The sequence below is a fragment of the Semicossyphus pulcher genome, unplaced genomic scaffold (assembly GCF_022749685.1).
Source record: "Semicossyphus pulcher isolate SPU_LCO1_2020_fin unplaced genomic scaffold, fSemPul1.0.p SCAF_11, whole genome shotgun sequence".
NCBI lineage: Eukaryota > Metazoa > Chordata > Actinopteri > Labriformes > Labridae > Semicossyphus > Semicossyphus pulcher.
The window spans coordinates 19,196,861-19,217,861 of NW_027211615.1; the positions used below are offsets into that span (position 1 = coordinate 19,196,861).

General features: G+C 43.6%; 1 protein-coding gene across 1 annotated transcript in view; it reads left to right on the forward strand.

The window, feature by feature from the left end:
- The window catches only part of LOC138612912 (kelch-like protein 29), a 78,237-nt gene extending 68,379 nt beyond the window's left edge, over nt 1–9,858 (forward strand). Inside the window, exons 11-15 of the mRNA XM_069686439.1 lie at nt 1,899–2,092; nt 6,500–6,644; nt 7,722–7,970; nt 8,059–8,342; nt 9,112–9,858. Of these exons, the coding sequence (XP_069542540.1) occupies nt 1,899–2,092; nt 6,500–6,644; nt 7,722–7,905 (523 nt within the window). The 3' untranslated portion in view covers nt 7,906–7,970; nt 8,059–8,342; nt 9,112–9,858. The remainder of the gene's footprint in view (nt 1–1,898; nt 2,093–6,499; nt 6,645–7,721; nt 7,971–8,058; nt 8,343–9,111) is intronic.
- The last annotated feature ends 11,143 nt before the right edge of the window (nt 9,859–21,001 follow it).

A 21,001-nucleotide genomic window follows, 5' to 3' on the forward strand; every position in this document is an offset into this window, starting at 1 on the left:
CGACACATAAACATCCATCCATATACATTAACACGCTAACTGTTGTCCATCAATCATATGTGAAACCACTGAGGGTCGTATTCATTCCTCAGTTGTGCAGCTTTTTACATGAAGCAGCTCTGCAAGCTACTTTATAAGAGGTGATTTGATGGCACAGATGCAACTTCAGTAAAACCAATCTGTTTGGCATGACAGTTGAGAATAGGGCTGAAACATAAATTGTTCAACAATCGCAGTAGCGATGTGCGCATGTGCAACAGTCACATTGCAGGACGTACAATAGTAAGACATATTTACTGAAACATGTAAAGCTTTTCTCACGATTATCTACAGGAAAAGTCTGATATCAAAGTAGTGCATCTCTTAACCAGAGCACACAGAGACATGACCGCAATGCACCAGTCTGGGTGTCACCTGACTTTAAACTGTAAACAAGCACCCGACGCTGCTGCTACTGTCACACACAACGTCGGCTGGATGATCGAGGCTTTCAGTTACGGCAGGCAGCTTAGTGTATTCCCGTTGTCAGCGGCACCTCACCGCGGTGCTCGTTAACGCTGTGGCCACACAGAATGTTCACGGAGCGGATGTGCCGCCATGTACTTTTAGTGCACACCTCGTAATCAGGGTGGCTGTAAAAAGCTTCTTTGAGGCACACCAACACTGTGGTCTCTTGATTACTTACCATTACCCCTCCTCCCCCAGTGACTTGACAGACATTTATTTAATGAAAATCTTTGAGATTATTACTTTAAAGGTGTCATTCAAATTCAACTTTAAATGCAACAGGAGCTGCAGAAGAAAGCATCCCCACACAGAATAAAAACACCTACACACCTGTTTGACTTTGGCAGGTACATCCGGTAAAAGTAAAGGACAAGTAAAAGAAAGTTGACACCTGTTTACTCGCTCAAAGTAGGCAAAATGCCTCATGAAGGTCACAGTGAAAAAAAATCTCCTTTTAGTGACAGTTTGGGCCTTTTTTTAAGTGTCTGATGTGTTCGGCTTGTCGTCCTGGGGGACGCTGGCCTCAGTTTTTCATGTAAAGGTGTTTTTCTTCTATAACAAAGAGACTACCTTGATCAGGACTGCTCGCTTTAGTCTGAATAGATGTGAGTTTTATTCACAGATCCAGGATCTGTTTGTGGTTCTTTAATGAGGCCTTCTCCAGCTGGAAGGCTTTCTGCTGCTTTGATCAGTGGCCCGTGGACACAGGATTACACTGCTGACACACCACGCTAATAGAGCCAGGAGGCAAAACACACACACAAAAATGAAAAGTCAAGAAATATACATAAATACACACACTTAACCTCTGACAAGCACACAATCCCATCAGCCAGTGTCTTGTGTGTCTTGTTCACGTTGTGTCAGGCCCTTTCATCTGCAGCGTCTGTTTGGGTCTGTTTGGGTTGGCTGAGTTTTAGTCTCGGTGTTGAAGTCTCTGCCAAAGACGGCTCAGTGAGAAAGGTCCAAAGCTGGGCGCTGACACACAGCCCAACTCTAGAGACTAATGGCTTGTAGCTCCCAACATATGTTGCTTTGTGTAATTGCTTTAATTGCTGTCATTGTACGTAATGGTTGGTCTTTTCCCTCTTCCCTGGTGGTATCGGCATTCTGCTAATGTGTTTCTGTATATTATTGGTGTGTGTGGGTGTAAATGACTGACTGCAAAGTGTTCACATAGTTTATGAATCATTCGAGGTTTCAGAAGTGATGCAGAGACTCCTCATAGTGGATTTGTTAAATGAAAATGGGGTCATGACTTTACTTTGTAGCAGATTCTGCTTCTCTGCTTCTCCTCTTGTGTCTCTTTGGTTTTTAATTGTTGTTCATGCAGCGCTGAAATTACTGTAACATCAAAATCTGATCTAAAAAATCTCCCTTTTCCTCTCCAGGTACGACACCATCACCAACCAGTGGGAGACGGTCTCTCCTCTTCCTAAGCCGGTCCACTCAGCAGCAGCCACAGTGTGCGGAGGGAAGGTCTACGTGTTCGGAGGTGTGAACGAGGCCGGGCGCTCGGCGGGGGTCCTCCAGTCCTACGTACCTCAGAGCAACACCTGGAGCTTCATTGAATCACCTATGATAGGTAAGACAGGTGACAACACCCACAGCTGAACCCTCTGACAGTTTCACACACACAACACAACATAGAGACGTTACGTCCTCAGGGACGTGTTGCCTTTGTTACCTTCACCTTTTGTAACATGACAGAGCTGTTGTCTCCTCTTTAAACCAGTGTGTACCAGGCTGTGGTTTGATGTTCCCAAACGTGTGGTTCCTCTTTCCTCATTTTGTTTTTGCATTCCTCAGTTTAAAGAGAATTACCTGCTCACCAGCCGAATTGTTCTCCTTCAGGTCATGAATATTAGTTCGTTTTTTATTTGTAATAAAACACCCAATCTGGAAAAGACACGTATTGTAACATCATTACTGTAAACATTTATATGCACACAGGCCTTTAATCTTTGGTCAATAACGTCCTGCCATCTCTTTAAAGAACAATAAGTAGTTTTTGGGCCTCCACTATTGTTGATGGTTGCCTAGCAACAATGGTCTCACAACTCTACCCACTTGAACACTTTCATGTCGTGTGCTTGACTTCTCCTGTTGAAACCGTAAAGTCCCGTTTGCCATTTCAAGGTAAAATCTTGTCATACAGGAGACGACTGTATGAGGGTGAATCTTTTGTTGGTGCTTCATGTTCACTTTGCACTTCATACACATGAAGAGAATCTCCTTCAGACTCATTCATGCACAAGTGTGGACGTAACATTTTCACCTGTTGTTCACTTTTATGTGCGAGGTGAAGATAAGGCCAAACTATTGATAAGAACGTCCCACAGCTCTAAGTAAAAGACATAAAACAACCTTTAATGTTAAGTAGTCTAAACAACAGTCTCCAAATTAGCTTTACATATTATTAAATATTAACACTCCTGTTGTTTCATCCCATTATGATCCTACTCAGATTTTCCACTATCCCCACTCTGAATATGTTAATGCTATCATTGTAATGAGCAGACCAGCTGAAATGGTAGGTGGGTGAGTCTAAACCCTCTGACGTGTTATTGGCCACACTCTCTAGTTATTCACTTCACAAACCTGCAGCCACATTCCAGTGGGAGCCACCAGGGACCTGTGAAGGACGCAGCAACAGAAGAAACACTTTAACCAAGCTGCCAGAACTCCAAGGTAGCAGGAAAAACACACAGTGTACAACTCAGCGTGACTCAAACACTGACAGCTGTGTTCCTGTGCAGAGATGTTATCCACAGGCAGGATTTTCACTAAAATACATCCTCTAAAGATGCAGCACAGAGATGATGGCTGTGCAAAGACTGTGTTTCCAGTCTTTATGCTAAGCTAAGCTAACCAGAAATCTAGCAAATTGTCCCAAACCTTCAAAAATATTTATTTATAGCTGCAACAGAAAAAAAATTGTATGTACTCACTTTAATATAGTTTCCACACAGTGAGAGATTCAATATTTGATGCAGGATTACAACATTTAACTTGTTGGCACATGATGGAGTCTCAGGGCAAAGAGCTGTCCAAATGCTTTTCAGAAAAAGGAAATGATTGTCTCAAATTGTGGCACACTGCTGCTGCAGGCAGCACTCAGAGCAGCAGGCATCAGAGAGAAACACTGGGTCAAAGATGTGTTTGAATTCAAATGTTTCCTGACAAGAAGATGTTCTGGTGTCATTAAAGCTCCAGCGTGGAGGCTCTCCCCTCAGCTCTGTCGCCCAGAAACTCGCTCTCTGTTATTAGTGCCTTTTCAGAGCAAGACGACTGTGAGCAACATTATGATGATGTAACGTGTGTGTTTGGTGAAGCTGAATGGTATTAAAGGGCTGGCAGAGCAGCTGGCAGAGGAGAGAGGAGAGACACACACATGTAGAGAGACACAGACACACACGCAACATCTCCTTACCTCATATCAACTACACATCCCCCAGGGGCACAGGAACACACACACGCACACACACATGAATTATGTAATGAGCTAGGTGTGTGCCTGCATGCTATGCGTGTGTGTCTGTATTACCTGTCCTCATGCTGGGGGGGCACAGACTCTATGACTAAGCTGTTTTATCAGAGTGTGAGAGGCTGTGTCCGCCCGTGTTGCCCCGCAGGCTCAGCTGTTCTTCTATCACCACAGACGTGTTCAAACCTTCCATTATTCATGTTTTATATAGAAAGTGGTCACTAGTTGATGTTTAGGCTGAGTTTTAACCTCAGAGCTGCAAATCCAGACAAAATCCTCTGTGAGGCTTAAAGAATAATAAGATTCTCCTCAGTAAGTAAGTTTTACACCGACACAGACGTTTCTCCTGCCCTCTTCACTGTTTCTCAGGTTTGTTAAAGCAGAATCATTTTGTTTTCCATGTTAAAGGCCAGGGGGACGAGAGCAGAAGCAAAGCAGTGGAGAGATGTTGAATGCAGACAGCAGTCCTTTGAGGCTTTATGTTAAATCTGCCTGGTACTTCTCCAACACTCAAACCTGCTGCTTACTGCGAGTCCACGAGAGAGAGACGCAGGAAGCAGTGGTGAGAGTTTCTGTGGGGAAAAGAGAGAAAGGTTTTTCCTTTGAGAGCGTCCTGTTATTATTCTGCCTCAGGCGCCGAGCAGAGAGAAATGAGTGTTCTGTGTTTATGAGACCAAACACAAAACATCATGTACACACACACACACACACACACACACACACACACACACACACACATACACGTGCTGGGAAAGACTGGCAGCTGCATGTCAATGAGATGAAGACGTAGAAGAAGGAAATGAACTCGTCAGGCAGAATGTGAGGAGGACCAATCAGAGCAGCTCGTTTCTCAGGGCAGAAACTGAAGCTGACGCCTCAGAGGGAGCAGCAGACGCTCAGACTGGATTTCAGTGTAAATGACTGCATTGTTTTCATATAAAACATGAAGTCATTGAGAGTCATTTGTTTCTGTTTATGTGTTCTGATGGTTTTGTGTATCTGTTGGTCAGAAAGTCCATCACTTTGGTCTAAACTGAAACATCCCAACAGCTCTGGAAGGATTACCATGATATGATGATCCATCTATCCATCCATTATCTTCCGCTTACCCGGGGCCGGGTCGCGGTGGCAGCAGGCTCAGCAAGGTGACCCAGTTGTCCCTCTCCCCAGCAACATTTTCCAGTTCCTCCTGTGGGATTCCGAGGTGTTCCCAGGCCAGACAGGATATATAATCCCCGCAGCTCCCTCTGGGTCTGCTTCAGGTGGTTTGCAACCGCGTCACACTCGGCTGCAAACCGCCCCAATGCCTGCTGGAGGTCCCAGCTTGATGAAGCCAACAGGACAACATCATCTGCAAAAAGCAGAGATTAAATTCTGAGGTACCCAAACTGAAAACCCTCCTCCTTCCGGCTGCGCCTTGAGATCCTGTCCATAAAAAACACAAACACAGTCAAGGGACAACCCTGGTGGAGGCCAACATGCACCGGGAACGTGTTTGACTTTGTGCCAGCACGCCAAGGCCCCCGCCTTTGCCTGCTGTCCAGTTTACAATGCACCCGACTCCTATGCCTATCCTTGCAGGTGGTGGGCCCACAAGGCGGCGGCTCCACGTTGCTCGTTCGGACTGAGTGTCAGTGTGCGGGGCAGCAGGAGCACCTCTCTCCTCCAGAGGTGACCTGTTCATTAAACATATCGACTCCTCTCAGCAGCTGGGGGACAGCCAGAGAAAGGAGGAGGTGGTTCTACAACACGAGAAGCCATTATTGAGGCGTCAGACGTTACTTCTCCTGTTTCCCACCTCCAATGAGGGACGTCCGTCCACTGTGGCAGCAAACAGCGAGGACGGCGGCCAACTGTCGGTGCATTATTCATGCTGCTTGTAAATTGTCCAGCTGCATTCTGCTCAGAGGGAATCCTCTTCCTCTTCCCACACAGCAGGGCCGCTGCTCACAAGCTGCAGGTTTCCAACGGCATCGTTCTGCACAAACCTTTAGTTTCCCATCATCTATAATTCTACAGAGGAGCTGCTTCAATGCCTCTGTTGTCCTCATGTGCTGTATACTGTATCAGATGAATTATACAGTCTGCACTATCTCACCTGTTCACTCATGTATTTCCAACACATGCACAGTGTTTTCTTCTGTTATATTTGTCTCAGTAAATCTATGGACGTGCCAGAGGGCGTAATGAAACTGTGAATTATTGGGACTTAGGTAACTCTTTTATATTGCTGCAGAGCTCAAACATATTGTGGAGCAGAACCCAAAAGGGCCACACTGATTCATGAACTCTGTGTTTTCACTAGTTTGCCATCTATTCTGTTTTTTTTTCTAAAGCAGAATGTTGATGATGCAGCCTGGAGACTAATTGATGCCATTTCACTGAATGTAAATTTCTTCTGTGTGAGAGAATGACATTCAAACAACAGCTTTGTGCTTTCTTGAACAAATATCTCTCCTCTTCTTCCCCTCTGTGTCTCTCCTTCTCTTCCTCTCATGTCTTTAGATAACAAATACGCCCCTGCAGTGAGTCTAAACGGTTTTATATTCATCCTGGGAGGAGCCTACGCTCGAGCCACCACCATCTATGACCCAGACAAAGGCAACATCAAGGCTGGTCCCAACATGAATCACTCTCGACAGTTCTGCAGGTGAGACACTGTTGAGAGACACATGGAAGTTTATGTGGAATACATACAGGTAGATGACATGACAGTGGCTACGTGCATTTCTTTTATACAGCTTATATATCTTTTATACAATTTGTGGACACATCATGACTAATACATGGTGATAAATAACAACAGTGGAATCACATCCTAATATACCACTCAGCTCAAGCCACTGAGGTGTGCAGTTTGCTGGATAATGAACCCACTGCTTACAATGCTGGAGCAGACAAAGAAAGAAGCAAATACTTTTGGGAAGCAATTACAGGCAGTGATCTAATGTGTGAAATGTGTAACATAAATCATGTTGTCAGAGTTATTGATAAGCTGCACCAGCACACACCAGGCAGCTGTTCTGCCACATTTAACTAAGTCTGACGAGAGAGAGGAAGAGATGCAGGAGAGGAGGGAGGACAGTGAACGCAGCACAGAGCTGCTGAAGAGAAAACACACAAACACTCAGAAACAGAACTATCTCCAGCGTGTGAGGATGAAGTCTAGCAGGGTCGTCGTGCAGGAGAGCTGATATTCTCCCTCCGCTCGTCCCCTGCACCTCCCCTCTGTTTATCAGGAGGAGCAGCTCCAGGCTTTGCCCTGCACGCTCTCTGTTTTGGATCAGCTGTGCTTTCTCTCTGAGCAGATTTAGGCTTCATGTAATAATTTGTTTCAGTCCCAAGTGTTGTGAATTTGTTGCAATAGGACTGCATGTTGTTCACTTATCAGTTGAATACAGACATGTTGTTCTCAGTTACTGCTGTAGAGGTGATTTTAGCTGTTTCCACTGCAGGAGCTTTCCCAAGTAAGTAGGGACCTTTGGAGTAACTCAGTTTATTTCCACCGCAGGGACCAGGGTCTCAAAGAAGTCATTGGGGCTTCATTTTGTATCAGGAAAAAAATCCCTGCTTGAGTGTAGTAGTAGATGCCTCATATTTAAGAGACAGATCTTTTCATGTAACCTACAAGTGGATACCTGTAGATCCTAAAATATTAAACTATTCCTTTACGGTTTCTGGCTTTTAAATGGAGATAACTGAAATATACAAAACTCTGGTCTTGCAGCGCTGTGATCCTAGACGGGAAGATCTACGCCACAGGAGGCATCGTGAGCAGCGAGGGTCCCGCCCTCAGCAACATGGAGACCTTTGACCCCTGCACCAACACATGGACGCTCCTGCAGTCCCTGCCCTGTCCGCTCTTCAGACACGGCTGTGTGGTCATCAAGAAGTACATTCAGAGCAGCTGAGGGCGGCTGGGACCAGATGAGATCGGGTTTGATGTCAAACACCAGCTGAGCTCTGCTTCGTGTGAGTATGTGCTTTATTTCAATACATAATGTCCTAAATGTAATGCACAACAGTGAAGCACGGCTCACAACTGAAGATCTGTATCATTGCAGGTGTTTGACTTTTGCTGATGCCAGGAGTCCATTGAGGCCTACTTTTACCTGGACCAGCACCAACATGTCCTGGAGATCTTGCTCAGGGAGACTCGGGCCTACGTGTTCTTTGAGAAGAGCTTTAGCCATATGCACTCTTTTGTTCATAACAACAAGAAGCTGTGAGAGGACGAGGCTGCCAGAGTCTTCAATCAGATGCCTCGGCTGTGAGACATTGCCACGATGATGGACTTGGTCCTCCATGACCTGAAACTGAGGAAGTTTGTCTTCAAGAATGAGAGTAGGTGAGTTCTGCAGGACAGTGTTGGGTCGCATTGACTATATAACCTGTCAAGAATCCTCTTACATCTTTTCAGTCCTCCTGGCTGCAGAGGCGAGGAGACAAAGTTGCTCTACAGAGCGACACAAGAGGACCTAATGTGGCTTGAACCCAAGTGTGTGACACAAGACTATGGTGACCTCATGGAGAAGGAGAGGAACAGACTCAAAATGATACCTGAGCAGGCCTCCTTGACATGTGTTAGCTTCCTGACTCAGTTTTATCTTACTGCTGTTAGCCTTTGACCAAACAGCAGCCTGCAAACAGTGATGGTCAAAGGTTGACCTCTCAACAACCAGCCATTATTATCAGCACTCAAGGGTATCATAGCTGCTATTGAGGGGTTTAGAGGAGAAGGCAAACAGATGCTAATAGATGCAGGAGAAGAATAAATCACTGTTGTGATGAAACATAAGAGGATCAGACTGTTTGTATATTGATGCTTTTTGGCTGAGCTTTCATGTCAGTGAAAGGAAATCTCAAACTTAAGCCCAGAGCATGTTGTGCTCTACTTCTTCTGACATCTAAAAGTGATTAATCTAAAACACCTAAGACGACAATCAGACTAAATGACCCCCTTTTAGTGTCTTTTGTAATTAGTTTTGTGTTCATTGGCATCCAAAGATGATAAATGTAATTACCATTTAGTGACATTATCAGATGATACCAAATGAACATTGTTTAGTAAAGCAGGATCATCATGTTTCTGTTTTCTTTCTCTTGTGTGTCTCCAGAAGCCTTGTGAAGCTGGAGAGCCTCGAGGACACTTATATCCTGGATGTCATGATGACTCCCTGTCAGACAAACATGGCTGCCCAGCAAACATCAGTCCTGAGATCCTCCATGCCAACGACAGCTATTCAGGGAAGGCAGCTGAGTGTCATGCTTTACACCGTCCTCATGGGGCGCTACCCTTTCCATGACATTGAGCTCTTTGTTCAGTAAAATCTGCAGGTCACTTCAACATCCCTGAGATGCTAACACCCAAGGCCAAGTGCCTGATCCATGACATCCTCAGGCAGAAACCTACAGAGTGTCTCACCTGCAGAGTGTCTCACCTCTGCTATGAAGAACAGACTGTGAGAGACGCAGCTCTGAAAACAGACTCTGGAGGAATAACTGTCATCATTTCAATCTGCCAAAAGAAGTCCTGTAAATTTAACGTTTGTGTGTTTACTGTGGGAAAAGAGACGGCTGTCGGCGACTACTGAGAGAGACAATATTGAAGGAGGCACATGAAGTAAACACTGAACAGAACATATTATGGGATACAACAGTGTTGATGGTGAATGGAAAAGAAAATGAGGCAGAACACTTCAATCAGGTGTCACGGTCATTCGTGCGGTCCCGTTCACCTTGTTTAACTTCACCATCTGTGGAAATGTTCACTTATAACAGCTCAGTTGGCTCATTGTAAGAAGGGGAAGAGTTAACCGTTGCTATGGATACAGCTCCAACCGTAGAATCTAACAGACCCTATTTTTAACAGATGAAATAAAATCATTTTTAAATCAATAAAACTGATTTCAAATCAATATTTTCTGTCAGATCATTGATTTCTTTAGTAAGTAGCCCTGTAATAAGCAGGATGATCTAAAGTGAGCGGCATGCTGCTGACTGTACCTGGTGGATTATCACCTGGTCATGACACACGATGAAGAATCCATCAGAGTTTTCTGCTTTGTTGTTGTAATGCTCCTTAATTGCCCCTGAATGAATTTACCCATGGTCCCCTCACGCAGGTGTTTTCACTTAATGTGCTTGATTAGCTCTCCTCCTGGGCGTGCGTGGGAGTGTACAGACTCTACAGAGAAGAGATGAACGTCTCTATCAATCACTTGTTTGGTGACATCACAGTGTTCCTACTTAGCTCCGCCCATTTTCAACCTGAGCAGGGTTCAAATCAGCCTTAATTTAATTAAGGCTGATTTGAACACCTGTGTTAACACTTACAGTATTATAACAGCACAGTATAATAACCCTACTGTACGTAGCAAGGGTGGAAATGACTAAACTAATGATGGATGAATTATTGAAGCTGGTTTAGTTTCAGGCTCCTGCTCCCAGTAATGTCTTACTGAGACACTGGAGCAGAACAGAGACATTATTAATGTTAGAAGCAACTGTGGTCGTCCTGCAGGACGTCAACATGTTGCTGTGAGAAAATCTGAAGGAATATTAACTGTTGCAGAAAGAGCTTTATTTACAATGTTAAATAAATGTGTTACTTACCTGCAATTACCTCTTTATAGGCTTCATAGGAAGACATATAGAAAATATGTCCCCTGAAGTACGAATAGTTTAATTTACAGATCTTTGTACATGCCCCCTTTAAAGGACATATTTTACATTAAAAATCAGGCAGGTACACCCAGTGGTGGAAAAGAGATTTAAAGGCTCGTTTGAGCCAAACCAGAGCTGCAGACAGCCACATGTCCTGCCCTGCTCGCTTGTTTGTCCTGTTGACAGAAACGACTCATCTCATGTTTACACTGTGCAGTCAGTGCTGTGCAGTTCCACAATCTGTCAGGCTGACGCTGAAAGCTGTTGACATTCACAAACTTTTTTTAAGACTTGGAAAACACTGAAAATATCTCCGACTGTGTTTCTGATTGAGCTGAATAATTGATGTTTGTTTGCAGCTTATTGTAACACCAGGTCAGGACCTTCACTAGGAGGCAGAAGTGCTCCATTTACATGAAATAGAAGATTAACTCAGGGGACATTTGGCAAATAATTTTATGTCATACTTTGAAATCAAAATAAGTTGAACAATACGCAGTGACCTGCTGCCCTGGGACGTCCTGGTGTCACAGTAATCTAAATTTGCAGTCGTCTCTATAGAGATGAATATAGTCAGATTTGTGGAGGAAGTTCTGTGGTCTATTCTCTCTGATAAATGAGGATATTAATGATGCTATCTCCCTGTACTGTAGGAGGCAGATAGGCTAAAGAGTCTCAAAGGAGTGTCATCCTTAAAAGACGACCAAACTTATTTTTAAAGCAGTTTTAAAGGAAGTTATTTCCATGTTCACTCATGTCTCTCTGCATGAGCTACACCCAAACTCCACCAATATGTGAAATTCAGATGTTTGGTCAGAGTAAAAGTGTTTTCACCCTAAAAACATGTTTAATGGTGTTAGTTTTCTGTCAGAGCACAGAACCACAGAAAGATGTCTTCACTTCCTCCTCAGCAGGAATAAAAGTTTTCTGCAATTCAGTGAACTCAGCCTGAGATCAGTTTAGATTTTCTGTAACTCAGAGGAACAACATTTCTGTCTCACAGAGCTGAAAGTTTTTCTGTGTTCCACCAAGCTGCTCCAGTTAAGGTTAATGGCATTGTTGTGTAACAATCCTGCTTCATTCAGCGCTGCTATTGTGTCTGAGCTTTGGCAGAACACAGGCCTTCCCTAACGGAGCCAGTAGACAATAAAGGTGCTTCAGTGAGCCGGTCCTCAGGCGCAGCGCGGTGCACATGGGCACCCTCGGGTGTTCTGGCAGAAGAGTTTGTGGCAGGTCACCAAAGAAAACACACACACAACAGATGGCCTCTGTTGTCTTCCTCACAGCCACGAGGCCTCGGCTGGCTCTTGGTTAGAAAGCCCACAGAGCAACAGAGAGGCAGAGAGGCCTGGGACTCAGTCAGGTGGATGTGTGAGTCATGTGTGAAAGAGGCTTCTTATACTGCAAGTTATCAACAAGCAACATACACCCCCCCCCTCCCTTCTGCAAGTTTCTTAAATTAGACGCTTCACCACTAAAATGTTTGTTCTTATGCAGCGCTTCCCCAATGATGTGGTCAGTAAGCAGCACAATCAGAGCCTCAAGATGACAGAGAAAACTGGAGAGTGGTCTTGCATGCTGTCTTTGCTTTCCACACTCTTTTGTCAATACTCAATTATCCTCTCCGTCTCTGTTCCCTCTGATAGTGCACAACTTAAAATAGCTTTTTGTGGGCATTGTTTTCTAATTGCAACAATCCAGAGTGACTCGACTCATTGATCAACCATTAATGGCTTTATATAGTGTATAGGTGACGGATGGGCTGAAAGAGATATCACTGAACATCTTCTTCAAAGCAAAAAGTATTTCTGTCTTTTTTTCCATAAATAGCTGTACTTGGAAATTGATTCAGTGTTCCTGACATCTGTGTCTGCTGTAGGCATCGCTCTCATTAGGACAACTATACTGACTGCTGGAATCAGATGAAGCATTGGCTTCTTCTTATGAACACCCGACGTCAAGCAGCAATTATTGGAAATACTTTGTGGGGCTGAATCGATGTGAATCAGTTTTACCGGACGTGATGTTTGTGAAGATTACCTTCATGTTTGTAAAGGACATTGTGTTTGTTCACTGCTGATCATTAGTGTATAATATGTGTAAACCCACCTTCTGTCTTTTTAGAAACATACTGTGAATAAAGTCCATATTTGTTATACAAATCAGATGTATATATCACGATAAAACCAAATAATTAAAAATGTGTTCATATATATTTGCATATCTGCTGAAGGAGGAGAAGGAGACGAGGCTCTCAGAATCTTCATCTGTCACTTTGCAGGTTACACATACGCAGGACTCGTAATGTAGAAAAATAACACTATTTTCTCTTTATTGAAGTAACTTGCACCGCTGGATATCAGCTGAGAATCACAGAGCAGTTTCAGTCATAGTGAGCTGACCTGTGGTCCCCAAAAGCTTTAAACTGTCTGGCTCAATGAATGTTGCCCTCTGGGAGAGATGATTGTGTGAAACAGGTTGTTTTGTGCCTTACTGAGGTACAAGAGAAAGGAGAACATGGACTCCTCAGCTTAGTCTTTTCAAAAAAGCAGTCAAGAGACTAACATCCTTTGTGCACACAAATAGCAGCCATTCAGCCATGTAATAAGCACCTGTGTTCACTGAGAAGCTCAAAGATAAAGAACATCCTGTCAGACAGGAGAGACATTTAACATTAAAGAATCTGTCTGAAACAAAGACAAGGAAAGAAAACTTTGATAGATTCAGAGAGTGAGCAGCATTAATGTCATTATGATTTAACACAGGCCAAGAACCTCCACCCAGAGGCCCTCCCTTAACAACATTTACATATCTGAAAACTTGGCACTGCTGCACCGATCTCTTTACAGGATCAGAGTCATCCTGTGTATTTAACGTTGTTTGACTCTAGATGCTTATTTTTGCTCTGAATCTCTTTCTTGAAGATGCCCTGAATGTGTCATGTTTATGATGCTAACATTGCTTGATTTTCAGTTGCTGGTCAGAATCACAGCAGCTAATTAATCATTTAAAAACACAAACTATTTGGTGGTCAGACTCTGATGTGCACAGGAGAAGTGGTTTGGAGACTGAAGCTATGATGTTTAATCTCCAGACAGATATGGATTTCATGGTGGATGTTACAATGTGACAATGTGACAATGTTACAATTTCATTTAGCAGACAATTTTGTCCAAAGTGACATACATCTGAGAGTTAATACAACACAGGCAATGATCAGGACAGGAGGGAACGAAGTCAGTAAGTGCCAAAACACAGGTTCAAGTGCAATCGGACACTGGTGCTGACAGGCAGGTTATGGGGCTTTTTTTTTTTCTTTTTTAAATAATAATAATCATCATCATCAGCAACATCAACAAGATAAGTATGGTCATCATCATCATAGCTTCTTCTTAAAGGTGAAAGGGACTCTGTGGACTGAATGGAGTTTGGTAGCTCGTTCCACCACCTGGGGACTACTGAGGAGAAGAGTCTAGTTTGCGACTTAGGGCCCTGTTGTGATGGGAGTACCAAGCGCCTTTCATTGGCAGAGCGTTGTGGGCAGGACGGACTGTAGACCTGGATGAGGGCGTTCAGGTAGGCAGGAGCCGTTTTGTTGCTGTTTTGTAAGCCAGCAACAGGGTTTTGAATTTGATGCGAGCGGGGACTGGGAGCCAGTGGAGGGATATGAGCATTGGAGTGACATGTGCCGTTTTGGGTTGATTGAAGACCAGTCGCGCTGCTGCGTTCTGGTTCATCTGCAGAGGTTTGAATGTGCACACAGGAAGGCCTGCCAGGAGGGAGTTGCAGTAATCAATGCATGATATCATGAGAGCCTGTACCAGCAGTTGTGTTGCATGCTCTGAAAGGTAGGGTCTGATATTCCTGTTGTTGAACAGGGCAAATCGACATGACCGAGCAATCGAGGCCACATGAACCTTAAAGGTTAGCTGGTCGTCAGTTGTGACACCCAGGTTCAGGGCAGACTTAGTGGGTATGAGTTCAGTTTGTCCAAGCTGGATATTGATCTGTGGTTACATAGAGGAACTGGCTGGGATGACAAGGAGCTCAGTCTTGGATAGGCTGAGCTGAAGTTGGCGTTCTTTCATCCATTTAGAGATATCGGCAAGGCATGACGAGATACATGCCGCGACTGTAGTGTCGTCTGGTGGGAATGACAGGAAGAGCTGGGTATCGTCCGCATAGCAATTGTATGAGACACCATAGGAGCGGATTATTGCACCAAGTGAGGTGGTTGAAAAGAGAAGGGGAACGAGCACTGAACCTTGAGGCACCCCTGTGGATGAGATGTGGGGTTTGGACACTTCTCCTTTCCAAGATACTCTAACAGATCTCCCTGAGAGGTAGGTAATGAACCAGAGGAGGGCAGGTCCTGAGATACCAAGCTCAGAGAGAGTATAGAGGAGGATTTGGTGGTTCACTGTGTAAAGGCGGCTGACAGATCTAGCCGCAATAGAGCTGAGGACTGTCCAGCAGCTTCAGCCAGAAGCAATGATCACGTTACCGACAGTAGTGCCGTTTCAGTAGAGTGGCTCCGCTTAAAGCCAGACTGATTTGGGTCCAACAGATTGTTCCTGGACAAGAAATCAGTGACTTGATTAAAGAATGGCCGCTCAAGTATTTTTGACAGGAAGGGTAGAAGTGAGACTGGTCTGTAGTTTTTAACCTGGTTTGGGTTGAGGATAAACACAGACTCACTGTCTCCTTCACTTCTCTCTAACAGGATAAATGTGTTGACTCTTCCCTTTTCTGTTATTCAACTTAAATCAATGCTGTCAATATAAGTCGACAAACCAGGGTGGGGTCTATTTTCTACTCTTTCATGAAGACAAGAAGTAACTACAGTATATCTGCTTAAGCTCATAACGTTTCTTACAGATCTTGTATTGCATCTTCATCAAGGCTAACATTAACTGTGGAGCTGTGCTGCACACACCCTCCTCATCCCTGTCTGTCTCTCCTGCTGATTTCTGGGTCACACTACTGAATGTCAGCCTCTCATCAAACAGTCACACTGAGATTGCTCTGTCACTGAACATGATGCTCATTCTCCCTTCAGTGAGTCATTCCATAAAACCAAGATCTCAGATAGGAAGCTTTAATTGTACAATGAGAAAATCCTTTTTAATTCAAACTAGTACCTGCTGGCTCAGATTAAGGCTCTATGATAAATTAGTGCACACTGTTGCACATCATTTCACATGCTGCCATGGCTGAGAGGCTCAGCTGAAGACTCCTGAAATGACTGCGACATAGAATTTGACCCCTGATAAGGCCCACTATCTCTTCTGCCAAGTGTGACATTTTGATGAAACGCTGGACGACTCAGGAGTGGAGAACACTAAACTATCTTACCCAGGCAGCTTGGAGAGCTTATACTTACCTTGTATGCAGCTGGAGGTGATTCTTATACTTGTGAGCACTATTTAAAGCACCGCCATGATTCACACATCACAGCTGACACACCTCTACATGTATGTTTGTATTATATTGTAAGAGTTATGAACCACTTAATGAGTACTCTATAAAAACTTGCAATCCCAAGTAGTGGAAAGCTACATTATAGAATAGTACAAGTACTTTATTTAAATAATGAATTGATGATAACCATTAATGTTACAAAGAGTGGAATGCAGTTGTAATGTAAGAACATGTCCTGTAAAGGGGCCTGTACAAAGAGCCAGTTATTATAGGTCTATTATACTGTGCTATTATAACACTGTAAGTGTTAACACAGGTGCTTTCACTTAAGACTGATTGGACCAATGCTCAGGTTAAAGATGGGCGGAGCTAAACATAAAAAATGTGATGTCACCAAACTGTTTGCACCAATTACAAGTGATTGATAGAGATGTCAATCAAACATGCATTAAAAAAGTCGAGCTAATCAAGCACATGAAGTGAAAACACCTGTGTGGTTTTAACAGGGGTACATACAGTAGGGGGCAACAAAGGAGCATTACAACAGTAAACCAGAAGACCCCACTGGACTCTACATCTTTCAACACTGACAGGAAGATAATTCACCAGGTAAGCACAAATAGTTTGGTTAAACTAAAAGTGTAAAGCTTTAGAAGGGGTTGTGAAGATTTGGACTGTATTTAAACGTCAAAATTGTGGCTAAGAAGGTCCCTGAGTTAATTTCTAAGCTAATTGTCCTGCTAGTAGCTTATCTAAGAGGCTAGCACGAAAAGAGCTTTTCAAACGCTGAAACCAAAGTTGCTTTATCGAATTCGGTGGTCACTTACTTAGTTTACAACTATTCCAACTGTAACACGTCAAAATGCTGCCTTTCTTAACACGTCTTATAGTTTCGCATAATTATTTCGTCGTGTTATTGCTTGTCCTTATCATTGTGTGACGCAAAGTGAATGTAATTACCAGCATTTAACTACCAGGTAGGATGAATATGCAGAAGTGCTCTTAGTGCTTTGGACCAAAATGGAATATGAAATAATAATCATAATAATAATGGAAGAATAATCAGCGGTTGCCCTTTTGTTGAAATTCAATCTTTGGAAAGCCTTTTGTGATTGTTTTAACCAGTATTTCACATAACTGCACATGGGAATGCCTTTGGTTAATTGTTTATTCTCTAATTGAACTCTTGAGAATTAAACAAAAATGTCACCACATTTGGACCTGCAAAAACCACCCAATCAAACTCCCACAGTTTCCCTGATGAGCCCCTAAACGCTCATAAGAACGGCTTCATGGTCCGTGCTGATTCTGTGATGTTAAAGCTCTGCAGGTGCATTTCGCTAATTGCTCGTAGTGACGGGTGGAGGCGCTGTGGGGCTTGTGTGACCCAATCACGGTGGAAGGGGCGGGGCAGAATCGGGAGAAAAGTGACCACACGGCGTGCCAGTCTGTCAAAACAGTCAATTACATCTCAGATCCTCCGCCCCGCAGGGAGCTCGGCAAGACTCGTCTGCTATAAATCCTGGACACTCCACTGAGTAACGTGCAGCGCGATACACAGACGGGACACTATCCACCGTCACACAGCCGCTACCAGCGAACACTTTTCATTTTGCTGTAAAATGCATTATTTGCGGAATACAAGAAGCATTCATTCATGAGCAGCGACGCAGCGAAACAAGGACAGACGCCGGGGGACCGGAGCAGCGAGCGGCCGGGGAGGTAAGCGCTCAGTCGGCGTTGGTGGAAGCAGCCGCCACGCTGACTCCCATGTTCGCTTATTTTTGCTTTGTGTCAGGCAGGAGAGTTTAGACAGCAGGCGTGCACCTGTCTGATGTTGAATGAATGAGAGGAGGATCATCAGTTTCACTGCCAGCTCTTTGCGAGTACCACAGCCTGTCAAACGGCGCTCACGTTGTGCGCGGGCGCTCCTGCATGTTTCAGAGCTTATAACAGGTAGGCTACCGAAAAAGATAGAAAATAGTGAAGTAGTTGTCTGCATAAAGCTCAGCAAGCTTGGACCAAAACATGACTATTAGATTTTGTAGAAGCTGAAACGCCTCCTAATTTAACTTGACTTAATTTAGGATAAAAATGCTCCTAATTTATGTCATAAAGCCTTAAATTAGGAGTTAACTGCTGTTCATAATAAATCAATGGTTAAACTAATAGTAAGCAATGTTATGTGGTCTTACTTTGACACCACATCTTTTTCATTTATCACTGCATACTAAACATTATATTATTTTATCTGCACAAACTCTGCACTCTCCTCAATCCTCGCTGGTCTTGGCACTGATTCCCGTTTACGAGTGTGTTGCTATATTAAAATAGATGCACAGCCACCCGGCTTGACTACATGTGTTCCTGTTCCTATATTAATGTACCCCGGTGTTATCTTTTTAACTGGCTGACCATGTGAGGCAGGAGCAGGACACACTTATCCACTGATGACATTTGAAAACCTAGCAGGCTATCATGAATCAAGGCGGGGATTAAGGGCTTTAGTCCTCGTCCTCCCTGAACAGGCAGCAGCTCTGCACTCGATGAGGTAACACGATGCATTTGCCTCAGAGCCAGGGCCCAAAGCACCTCAGTTTACCTCAGTCATTATAAAGATCCAGTCTCTCATTGATCACCGCGGCTCTCAGGAAGTCCTGGTCGTGTTTATCAGTGAATTAAATGTATCAAGAACAAAAACAACCGAGCTGAACAAATGCTTCACCTGTCTTGAGTTAGTTGGCTGTGTGCAGTTTAGATATCAACATGATGAACTTCTTTTTGGACCAGAGATGCTTGTGTTTACTTATATTCTTACAATTAAGTAACATTTGAGGAGCAATCACAATATATTTCCCTGTTTACTTACAATTGAGACAGCTTTTTTCCATCAACATTAAAGATGGATTTGTTGATGGTTCAAGCTTTTATCTGGTTTCAGCTATAGAAACTTTTATCTTTACCAACAGTGAACCTGTCCTCTGGTATTCCCACAGCAGCCTTTTTGCTCTGGGTTGTGGTGGCAGTGATATCTTTGCTTGAATGTGCTGCTGAATATTTAGCATCAGAGGTTATTAAAAGCATAATACACTTCTGTACATGGGGCAAAAGGCCATGAGCAAACACTGTGCTTCCTGAGCTCTTTAGAGATCAGTGAACTATGAAAGGCCATCTCTTCAGCTGCCCTCCTGAACACAGTCGCTGAAGGACCAGTGATGCTGGTATCATGTTTCTAAAAGGCCTTCAGTTTCCCTGTTCAGAGACACAAATGGTCTCTAAATGCACTAAGCTGTAAACCTCCTACGCCTGTGGAGATTTGAGTTGTTGCTCCATTTCAATGTTTTTGTGGCATTTAAAATAAGCTTTTTAATTTAATCTTGGAAAGAAATTTCAATAATATTTGATTATATTTGTTACATTGTTTCTTAATAGCTTGTAGCTTGTGTTTGTCGATAGTCCATGTTTATCATTACTATGCTGTGCACATACATGCCATATTTACTATCAGCTGTGCATTAGCCCATGTCCGAGTGTTATTGTGCCCTTAATATTTTCTATGTAGTGCATCAGCTGTGCTTTCCAGGATGCAGAGCCAAGCTACGCTACCCGACAACACACTGAGACTCATTAGGCCCTGAGCGAGCAAGCGGACACCCACAGCCAGGGCCAAGGGCCACACTTACCAGACAGGGACCCAATTCCAAATTCATCCATAGCTGTAACATAAAGTCATTTCATGCTGTGTTTGAAAATGTTTGGTTTCCTGCTAAATGAAGCCCAGTTAGCCTCTCTAGTGAGAAAAAAGTAAGTCATTACCATAACTTTAATACCCACACGAATATCTTAAATTCCCTTCACATGTTTTGGGACACAGGATGAGGATCTGGTTTGGACTCAGGCCTGTGAGGCTTCGTCTCGGGGCCCCTGCAGTTTGTGAGGCTGCTATGTGTTGAGTGTCTCCATGGGGGCAGGTTAAGCCTTTTAGCTCCATATGATCCTATAGCTGATTTGATGAGGGAGACATGGGAAGGACGGGGACTTGGAAAATCTTCTCTATCTTGCAGTTCACAACCAACACAGCAGCCATGTTTTGTTGTTTATGCAGGCTCCCATTAAACATATAAACATTATCGATAATGAAACATCTATTATTGGTGTGTCTGGGCTGTTAAATATGCAGGACATACCCAGCATTATCAGAGTGCACTGGTCCTTAGAAGGACATGGATGTATTACGTAATACTTTATTTGAAATTGAATAATTGATGGAAACCCAATACAAAAAACTGTGATGCAGACTCACAGCACAGAGAGGGGAGAGCTGTTGAGCACGAACACAGAGGGAGGGACAAAGGGAGCGCGTGAGAATGGACTGAAGTGATGACGTGATATGAAACTTTGTTTGATCATCAGCTCTGTGTTTATCAGTGAAATATATGAACTACACAGCATGTGGACATACAGTATGACAGCAATGTGGAGACCTAGTTTATACTTTATACTAACTGTGCAGAAATACGGACAGGTCGCAACGTCATTGAGCCAGATGAGGTGAGGTTGAGGTACAGGGCATGAGAAACACACAGATCTGTGTCATATCTGGTCCTCTCCTAAAATCTGTCTCCTCCCTGAGCGGCATGATAAACTACACCAGCTCTGTCTTCTTGAGGTGAACCAGACTTCAAGTTACTTCAAGAGGAAAACAAATTTGGTCGGTCACTGAAGTCACTTAAATTAATTTCCCCCCTGCCTTTCTTGTCAAAAACATGAAAAATTTCAGTAAAAGTGTCTGAGCTTTGCTACTGTTGTTTGAGGGGTGCCACGGCAGTGGTATACAGTTTATGTGGTTCTGTAGTTACACTGAGTTACTTTTTTTATTCACAAGAAAAGAAATGCATTGAATGTAAAAAGTAATTTTTC